This window comes from Dicentrarchus labrax, unplaced genomic scaffold (assembly GCF_905237075.1).
Source record: "Dicentrarchus labrax unplaced genomic scaffold, dlabrax2021, whole genome shotgun sequence".
In the NCBI taxonomy this organism is placed as follows: domain Eukaryota; kingdom Metazoa; phylum Chordata; class Actinopteri; family Moronidae; genus Dicentrarchus; species Dicentrarchus labrax.
This window is the reverse complement of record NW_026136711.1, coordinates 10,850,941-10,860,808: the sequence shown is the minus strand read 5'-3', so window position 1 is coordinate 10,860,808 and position 9,868 is coordinate 10,850,941. Positions and strand designations below refer to the sequence as shown.

Sequence of the window (9,868 nt, the reverse complement as noted above, 5' to 3'; positions counted from 1 at the left end):
TAGCCTGAGCTATATGACATGTTCCAGCTAGAGAGACACCTGTAAATCACTGAACCATAATACAGCATTTGTCCTTGAGTAATGTCTTTCCACCCTTGTGTCTGTCACCTGGTTTTCCTAATGTTCCCGTTCTGCAAATGGAATATGAGGAGACTAGCAGGTGACATACAATGGAAAAATAAAATAAACTGCAGGCAAACAGAAGAGGACAAGAGTGCAAATAAAGGTTTCAGCTTTAAATCCAAAGGGACATTTTTCTAAACAAGACGGTGCTGTTGGGAAGACAAAAAGCAGACACATGAAAAGTCACAAGATCACAGCAGTTTATTTGGCAGCACCTCAGAGACAATCATTCCATAGGGCTCGAGAGAAAAAGTCTTTGAAAACGCAAACATGTTGTAAGATTTATCAGCAAGCATCTTCCTGCATATCTGGAATATCTATTACATGTCATTATCAAAGATACATTGGACAAAAAAAAAGGACCTGTACCAGGAAAGGTCCAATGGTATACAAGTTTTTGGATCTCTATTCAGATCTGTATATTATATCAAAATGAAAATAAAATCTGTCAAAGATCCAGTCTGTAATCTTATGCATACTGTCTGTATCTTTGACAATTACAAACATATCACTGCAGATAGTGTCGTATTTCTGTGCATTTATCCAGTGATATTATACAGTATACAGATGTAAAGTAGACTGCTGAATCACATTTAAAGGACATGATACATACAAACAATTACATATTTTCAGGATAAAACACATTTACATTTGAGTGAAACACTTTCACATCACGCATAGATTACTGAAAATGAGAGAATCATTACTCATAATTTCACAAGCTTAAATGTTACATAAGTCTTTTTGTCAAAAAAGATTACATGCAATCAAATACAACCTGCCTCTTAAATGCAAATGGTTTGTCCATTTCATGATTCTTACTCATTATAATTTGTATCTTTCTGACTAAATAACCTGATGCATATTGTGCTGCTGCTCCCAAAGAAATTACATTTTGTCAACAGTGAGGAGTCACATTTTATGCCACCATTAGTTTAACTGAGGCGAAGAGAGATTATCTGCTCCTTGCTTGGGTGATTGCAGGATTTAAAGGCAATTTGAAGGGCACGTTAGGTCAGGGCTAGAGAGTGGTGTCGCCTGTCGGAGGGCCCAGTAGATTATGATGGAACAGCTGCATACCTACTGCAGCCTAATGGTCAAAACATCATCTAACATGAATGCTAACCCAGCTTTTGGTACATTGCACTATTTATTGATTACGAAAAAACAAAGTCTAAAGCTATGCAAGGGGCTCACATGCTTTGAGCTAAATGCAAATGTCAGCATGCAAATATGCTCATGCCAGTGTGTTAACATTTTTGTATGTTAGCACTAAACACAAAGTACAAGTGATGCTGAGGGGAATGTCATTAGTTTTGCAGGTATTTGGTCATAAACCAAAGTATTCCACAAATTAAAAATTTCACCTGATGATGGTGCTAGGTGAAAAGTTAAAAAGGTCCAGTTTGAACATTTAGGAGGATTTATTGGCGGAAATGGTCGGCTCATGGTAGCGCTAGAGGAAAAGTCAGGGGCTCATCAAAGTCAGTAGGTTTCATCCTCTGGGGACGATGAATGTCTGTACAACATTTCATGGTATTTCATCCAGTAGCAAGATATTTCTCTCTGGACCAAAGTGGTGGATCTCTAGAAAAAAAAGTCTATAACAAGCTTTGAACATTTAAAAAAAGTATGTGTTATATAATCTTGACTTTATAGCAACTGTATCATAGTTTATGTTCCACTGTAATATCCCCATAAACCTTTCCTTGTGTCTGGTACTCTGCAGTGAGTTTCCACATGAAAACATTTCATTGGCTGTTAATTTCTACAATGTGGTCTCAATATACTGCTACTACAGGAACTCTGTTCTGCTATGATGTTTGTCCTCACACTTATTAGAGGTTTCCAGTAAGTCTTCCTCATGAGAGAGCTACAGTTTTGCACCACATTCACCGACCTGAGGTGAGAGAAGCGTTTGAGGCGTCAGTACTTTTATCTGCAGTCTGACAGGCTCTTGAGGCTGATGTACAGGGAGCTGACCATGGTGGCCTCCTCCTGGATGGACCCCTTCAGATCAGGCTGATCCACACACATCAGGGCCACCAGTCTCTTGGGCAGATTCCCGCTGAACATCAGGTAGATGCAGGGGTTCGCACAGCTGTTCAGACTGGCCAGCAGCATCAATATGGTGAAGGTTGCAGCTGGAAATGTAGAGGAGAAAATTAGAAAAAGATTCAACTGTAACTTTAATTCTTATATTTTGATCTGTTTTATTTGAGGAACAATTTCTAGCTATGGATATCAAATTTTGGAGTATCATCAGTTTGCCCTAATTGTCATCTCTACGAATAAAGAGCAATAGACTTGATTTATTGTACAATTTCTATGAAAATGTCCATGTTATCTTACTCTCAGTGGGCGCCTCGACGTCCCAGACCGACCAGAGCTGCACGGTGAAGAAAGGCGTCCAGCAGATGATGTAGGCGAGCACGATGACCATGGTCATCTTCACAGTCTTCACCCTCGCCTTGGACACCCCTGCCACGCTGCTGGCCCTGGAGGACAGCGGCTTACTGACCACCGCTCCGACGTGCTGCGTCTTCATGTGAAAGTTAAAGTGTACGGTGCGGCAGATGCGCACCTGGCACACGACCACCGTGAGAATGGGCAGGACAAATATCACCAGAGTCGTCCAGGTCACATACGCTCTCGGTCCCCACGGCTTGATAAACTGCGCCCAGCAGTCGTATACACCGGGGGCGACCTCAACCCGGGAGAAGATGAAGATCTGCGGGAGGCCGAAGATGAGAGAGACGCACCAGGCGGCGCACACCGGACCGTTCCAGCGCGCCCTGCGCTTCTGGAAAGTTACCATGGGGTTGCAGATGGCTTGATATCGGTCTATTGTCATCACTACTATCATATAAGTGGAGGCAAACATCCCGACCACCTGCAGGTACTTCACTATGCGACACAATACATCTGGACCGACGAATCTGTCAGTGATGTCCCACATGAGTTGCGGACAAACTTGGAAAAATGTGACCACCAGATCGGCGACGCAGAGGTGGAAAACAAAGACGCGCATCCTGGAGAGCTGCTTCCTCCGCTTCCACAACACCAACAAAACCCCAGAGTTTAGGATTCCTGCAATGATGAAGATGATGGACAGAAGAGCTATTTCCACCTGAGCCAAGCGCTCATCTCTCTGCACATCCCCAGGCAGAGCGCTTTCCAAAGTGGAGTTACTGATGTTTACACCGAACCAATCCATGCTTTCACCGCAAATAACGCCAATACACCGTTATATAACCATTCCAGGTGAATCTAGCTGAAATGGCAAATACAGATAAATGTAAGCAGGCAGCCTGGAATTCGTCCTTTAACAATTTCATCAAAAAATAACTCCTTAAAAGAAATCGTTGGGGCGCTGTATTTGCCGAGTTCCCGGTAAGCAAGAAGTGTTGAATGTGTCCACTGAGGTGTTAGTAAAGGAGAGGGAGAGGGCTTTATATCTCCTCATCCCTGAAGGAGGGAGGAGCAACCTCACTCCAGCACAGAACCCATTCCTCACAGTGCCAAAGGCATGGAAGTGTGATGAATGATGAATTTAAATAAATATGTTTGTATTCTGCAGTGTGTGCACTTGAATGGAAGAATCACCAGGTCAGTCTTTCAATGAAAAGTATAACCTTTTTATAAATCATTTTCTTTACAGAAAACATAGCAAGGAAATAATACACAGCTGACAGGAGCAAACCAAAACCATGAAAAACCAAACTTCTGCTTTCCAATATTGTTATAACAATGAAATTAAAGACCCCCCCCCCATGTATTAAGACATATATACAAATAGCCTGCCTGAAGAAATCCTTCTACTACCTCACTAAAAATTCCAGAATCGATAAATATTCAAAATTCAATCATTTCTAAAGTTTCCCTGCTGCACACAAGATGTCTCCTCCTTCACTGTAAAGTCTATTCTCAGTGGATGTGCACTGAAGGCTTCAAATTTCTACATCACACTGTCGAAGTTGCATATTGGACCAGGACTGACCTCCAAATCATTTGTGATGTCACAAACCATGCTCATAGGCGCAGCTCCCTAAAATCTAATTTTTGGTTAACACAGAAACTTTCAGCAGAGGTAAGTGGAAAATATCCTTCTGGAGTCAAACTCTGCACAGACATCATTCTGCACAGTGAAGATATTTAACTATTGAAGTAACTATTCTCTAGTTACTGGTGACTTCATCCCTTCAGCCCTGTCTTCATGTTTCTTCTTCCTTAATCACATCAGTATAACTAGTGACAGTCTCTGAGTGTTGTTGATGTCTCTTCATTCATGTGGCGAAGCAGGTGAACTTAAGTGGCCTTGGGGTAATTTAGAATTCAATTGCATTCATACATACGTGTCTGTTCTTGTAGTGTCCTTTTTTCAACAACATGCATCAGTCAGCTCAATTAGTACCTGTGAGCAGCACAGTGTCAGAGCAGCACACCCCTGCCTTTTCTGCTCATTTAAGGCTTCACGTAACTGAGGAGTTCATCTTTGTCCATCTGATAACGACTTGTCTTCCAGATGTCACGCAGCTTCTGTAAAGTGGCACCTATCTCCTTGCCTGACGTGATACCCATCCTCCTCAGATCGTGACCATTGACAGGGAAGCGAGGGGTGGACCACCTGCAGAGCTCCTTCAGCAGCTTCTCCTCACCCTGGTACTTCAGTAACTCACACACTTTACTCTGGGAATCCAGCTCCCGATTCTGAAAAGATAAAATATGTGTGTGAATTAAATACCTTGAAAACTTGGTTTCAGATCTTAAGTGTTCCATGACTAGATAAACAAAGTTAAAGTTAACATTTACACAGTTAGCTGATCTGCTTCATCAAAACTGTGTGGGTGTGGCCTAAAATCAGAAATTAAGGGAAGTTAAATGTAAAGGTTTGCCAATCAATGACTCCCAGAATGTTCTAGTAATTGCTTGTTCCTAATAATACAAGAGAGCAGGGATCATTATTTAATTAAGAGATGTGTTAGACTCACTCACTTTGAACCAGATCAATTTTCTATTTGGCTTATCAGAACCCAATCCTAGTTGGTCAATACAAACATTTCCAAGAATGTCTTTTCGCTATAAAACCCTATTAGTATGGGTGGGAACAGGTTGCATTCAGATGTGGGTGATGGATGCAGGTGGACCACTGTCCAGCAAGACCAAGGAGATGTGTTAAAGGGTACAATCCCTGCATTCAAAGAAGCTCTGGAACCACAATTATTTGATGGTGATTATTTTACTTGATTAATCAATTAATTAATCAATTATTTTTTTTTATGATCACATTTACCCAGAGCAGACGACATCTGCAAATTGCTGGTTTTGTTTGATCCACAGTCCAAAACCAGTGGAATCAGTTTACTATTGTAGAAGCAGATTAATATTCTGTTGATCATTTTAGCTCTAATTCAAAGCATATCTCAACGCATGAGTGAACTTAGCAGTCACCGAACACTTGTGGGTAGTTTTTAAACAGGGATTTCTCACTGCATTACAGATGTCCACCCATTCAGCTTCAGAATAAGTAAGCTAATTAAGCTCTTGTAGGTAATCCCTAGCTACATTCACTGACACATAATACATTCTGATGAATTATCCCACCTGCCAAGAACATGGTATATACACTCCTGGCTAAAATCAATGATCACATTGTTCTGGTAAGTGTCCCACTATAAATCTCTCTTTCCCCACTATAAAACACAACTGACATCTAATTGTTTCTACAGACCAGCTGGAAAAAGGCTTAAACTTACATCAATGATAAAGTCAGTGAAGGGTTTGAGGCTATCTGGGTCATCTTGGCTCTTGCGGAGCTCCCGTCTGAATTTGACCAGGAACAGAGCCAGATTCTTCTCCTCCCTGGACACCTTAAGTCGGAGGTCCATCTTTTCCACCTCCTCTGGGCAGTGGAAGAGAGCTGCCAGGATGGTCATGGGTTTGGGTGAGTGATCTTTGGCATTCTGCCACACTCGCTTCATCTCCTCAACATTGCCATCTGGAGGTATGCCTGGGGAGGAGCAGAGATAGGAGTCATGAGCAGAACTGACTTTAACAACAGCAACAGAAACTAAACAAGACAAAGAACACAATAATTACATGTGTTATGATTATAATCTATTTCATTGGGATTATGCAGACAACATGCCTGAAGTCTTCTGCGATTAATAAATAACCTGAGGAGTTAAATAATCAAGAGCCATTCAATCTGTCGAGTGGTGACTAACTAGGTGTTCAGTGCCACAGAAATCAAGAGGTATTGAATCCACTCCATCTCCAATCTAATTTTTCCCCATTTAGAAACAGCTGCAAATTGTTACAGTTGTTGAGCTTCGACGCTATTGATCCTTTTCACTGATGCCTGCACTCTGCAAATAATGACTTAATAGCATGGTACATGTTCGCTCAGAACACTTTCAAAAAGGTATCTCGACAAGAAGGAAAAAATGTTCTAACAAGTGGGAATGTTCTCACCAAAGTGGGCAACAAGGAAAATTGCAACATTACACTTATAACAGTTATCTTAGACAGCGGTGACAGTCCAGTCAGTATGAGCGCATAAATCTCAGGAAAAATCTGATGGTAAAAACCTAATGCTGACATCTGAGCCTTAACAGACGTGTAAATAAGAAGATAATATTTAAAGTTACCTAGTTAAATCAGTTTAAATGTCATTAGTCAGACTCAAGCTACAACTAATCCAAGAGCACTTGCGACTGTCAACATTAACAAAGATTCTGTATGCTCTTTTAAAAGCATTCATGACAAAAGTGTTCTATTTTGACGAACAGAGTCAGGATATCTTGGCCAATGCTGCTCCGATTTGTCCCCCAACTTACGGAACTGAAATACTAAATGGCTGGAGTACTCCTTTAAGAATGGGACCAATAAACAGAATTACCAATTGTGTCAGAACTGATGAAATCCTGTCAAGAGAAATAATTAAAAAGGGCACTCTGAACGCCCCAATGATTGATTATCAATGTTTTCTTCACGAAAAATTCACTAAAACCTATTCTCCCTCTAATGGAAGTCATGACATTGATGTGAGTAATGACTTGAATATCATCAGGAGGTGAAAGATACACAATTATGTGTGATATATATATATATATATATATATATAAAAATTGATAATATAAAGCAGTATCTTTGAGGCACACTGAACACACTGTTGAAGCTGAATGTGCAGATTGTTTTTTCTTGCTGAAGTTTGTGTGATTGCTATTAGAGAAATTATATGTAAAATCCTTTCAATGCCCATCCCTGCCTTCTCTCTCACCTATGTACTGGGCCAATTCCAGACTGTACATCAGCTCCAGCAGATGAGCTGCATGGTTACCAACCACCATCTTCTTTATTTCCACCCAAATGCGTTCTCCCGATATGGCCGCTAGTCCACGCCCATTTTCCCTGATGGCGGCCAGTGTCTCGGGCTCATGGTCGTCAGGCTCCAAAGCCACTCTGCCATAGAACCTAGGGAGAAATGAAACGGTTGTGGCTTCTTTCATATAATATTCTTCCATAAAACGTTTTCTCCAAGTAAAAAAGAAAAAAAAATGTGAAATGTGGTGGCTCACCTGAAATAGCGCAGTATTCTCAGGTAGTCCTCTTGGATTCTTTGTTCAGCACTGCCAACAAACCGAACTTTACGGTTCTGCAGGTCATCATATCCTTTGAAATAGTCATATAATGTGCCATCAAGCCCTGTGATGGGGAAAAAGTAAACGAAACGTGGTAAATCTTGGTAATTTTGGTTGAGTGTACATAATACAATTAGTGACATGTCCCCTGAATACACCGGGACTGATGCTGAGCATCCCCACAACACAAGCAAACACAGAGATAAGCCATTATGATTCTACAACATAGTTTAATTCAGTGGATGGCAATCACACCAGTACCTAAAAACATGGAGTTGATGGTGAGGTCTCTCCGCTCAGCGTCTTTCTGCCAGTCAGTGGTGAATTCCACCTCTGCGTGACGGCCATCTGTCTGAACATCCACTCGCAACGTGGTCACCTCAAAGTTCTCATTGTGTAGCTATGAAAGAAACCAATAAACACAGATGACTAGAGGCACAGCGAAGACCGTCTTTACAGCCTGTTCAAACAGGTCAGCCTCTTACTCTTGCTGTAATGGTCCCATGCTTCTCTCCTTTATTGTTGATCATCCTGATCCCAGCACTTTGGAACATACGCTTCATCTCCTCTGGAGTGGCTGTGGTGGCAAAGTCCACATCTTCTGGCCGCTTCCCAGACAGCAGGTCACGCACAGCACCTCCAGCTATCCTAAGCTCATGCTGGTGCTTCTCAAACACCTCTGAAAGAACAAACATACTAATTCATATTCTGATTGCAGTTTTCACAATGATATGACCGCCTCCAGAACAGCTTTGGAAATGTGCTTTAGGCTAAAGAGTGTCGACCAGGCCCACAGCGTGTGTGTTGTCATATTAAAATGGTGATGATTAAAAAAACTCCCAGTTAAAATTGGAGGTGCAGAGTGTAAAAGACATGTATAGCTACCACTCTAACAAAACTATTTTATTGGTTGTGTTGTGGGAAATGTAGGATCCAGCATTTGTTGGCAATTGCCCCATACTAGGGACTAAGAGTCTGAATATTTTTGCCTCTGATGCATCTATTTGGCTGTTCATTTTTAAATCTTACTGGCCCAATAACTTTGAAAACAGGAAAATGGTAGAGCTTTATCAAAAACAATAATTAGGACTAAACAGCCTCTAGGATGTGCTGACGTATTGATAGCTACTAGTTACAGAAATTACCAAGACAGTCAAAAAATTAACATGTCAGTGCTTTTGGCATCCTGATTGTCCATACTGCAATTAATCTACTGCAAGTCTGTCCACATTGGAAGAGGGATCCCTCCTTTCCTTAAAAATAAACTATTTTTTAAAACAGAATTTGTGTATTGTTCAACATATATGTTGATACCGATTTACAGTACCTGCAGTGAGCTTTATATCATCCCAGACAGTTAATCGTTCTTGTATCAAGCATTCATAACATATTTTATTTTGAAATCATTAACACATCTATGAACTTTCCTGCTTCCTCTCAAACTTTTAAAGTTGTTGTTGGAAATGCGCTCTCATTTTTAAACTACCTTTACTGACCACAACTGGCAGGTGTCTGTATCTCACCTGCTAGTCCATTCAGTCCATCATTGAACAGAGACTGGAACTCACTGGTCTTCAGCCGCATAGTGAAGATACTCCTCCAATAGAAACCTGTTCTACTAATCACACGAGGACTCAATATTCTGCTCCACATCTGTACAAACAACAAAAACATTGTCATGTGCTTCTGTTTGTTTGTTTGTTTGGTAGCGTGTACAGAGCTAGCTAACCTTACACGTCATTGAAGTCATGCTCGCGAGCTTTGGCGGTCCGCGTGCACTGTCACAGTCACACTGTTCACACACATTGCCAGCACGTGAGCAACATCTACATGTCAATATAAACAAACCAAACATCACAGACAGAACTGACCTGACGCCTCAACAGAAGAGCTTACGAACAGACGCCGTCGTTGTCGCTTCACGCTGTCTACCGTAAAGATTAACAGGAAGTGCTCCCACAATGTGCGCTTGCTGACCAATGGCGCGAGGTTTCGTCAGACTCACGAGGCGGCGCTTAAGAGAGCGAGCTGCCACTAGGCTTCTCGCGAGACTCTTGTTCGTAGCTTCAGGCGATCTTCAGCTGTTGCTGTTGCGCTTGTGA

The 9,868-nt window shown here is 41.5% G+C and overlaps 2 protein-coding genes across 4 annotated transcripts; both read right to left on the bottom strand.

Moving 5' to 3' along the window:
• Positions 1-306: 306 nt before the first annotated feature.
• Positions 307-3,671, bottom strand: avpr2b.1 (arginine vasopressin receptor 2b, tandem duplicate, 1). The gene is made up of 2 exons (XM_051414149.1): positions 2,476-3,671; positions 307-2,267 (listed from the first exon to the last, which is right to left on the bottom strand). The coding sequence occupies exons 1-2, from the start codon at positions 3,338-3,340 to the stop codon at positions 2,059-2,061; spliced, it is 1,074 nt and encodes a 357-aa protein (XP_051270109.1). The 5' UTR covers positions 3,341-3,671; the 3' UTR covers positions 307-2,058.
• A 68-nt stretch (positions 3,672-3,739) lies between these two features.
• Positions 3,740-9,764, bottom strand: trnt1 (tRNA nucleotidyl transferase, CCA-adding, 1). Of its 3 annotated transcripts, XM_051414145.1 has the most exons (9): positions 9,638-9,720; positions 9,501-9,558; positions 9,290-9,419; positions 8,252-8,445; positions 8,028-8,166; positions 7,704-7,830; positions 7,406-7,599; positions 5,880-6,133; positions 3,740-4,833 (listed from the first exon to the last, which is right to left on the bottom strand). In XM_051414145.1, exons 3-9 carry the CDS (start codon positions 9,417-9,419, stop codon positions 4,588-4,590), a joined length of 1,284 nt encoding a protein of 427 aa, XP_051270105.1. In that variant the 5' UTR covers positions 9,501-9,558; positions 9,638-9,720; the 3' UTR covers positions 3,740-4,587. The 3 variants fall into 3 exon arrangements, with proteins under 3 accessions (XP_051270105.1, XP_051270104.1, XP_051270103.1); XM_051414144.1 differs by lacking the exon at positions 9,501-9,558 and having other exon boundaries at positions 9,638-9,764; XM_051414143.1 differs by lacking the exons at positions 9,501-9,558; positions 9,638-9,720 and having other exon boundaries at positions 9,290-9,493.
• Positions 9,765-9,868: the final 104 nt, after the last annotated feature.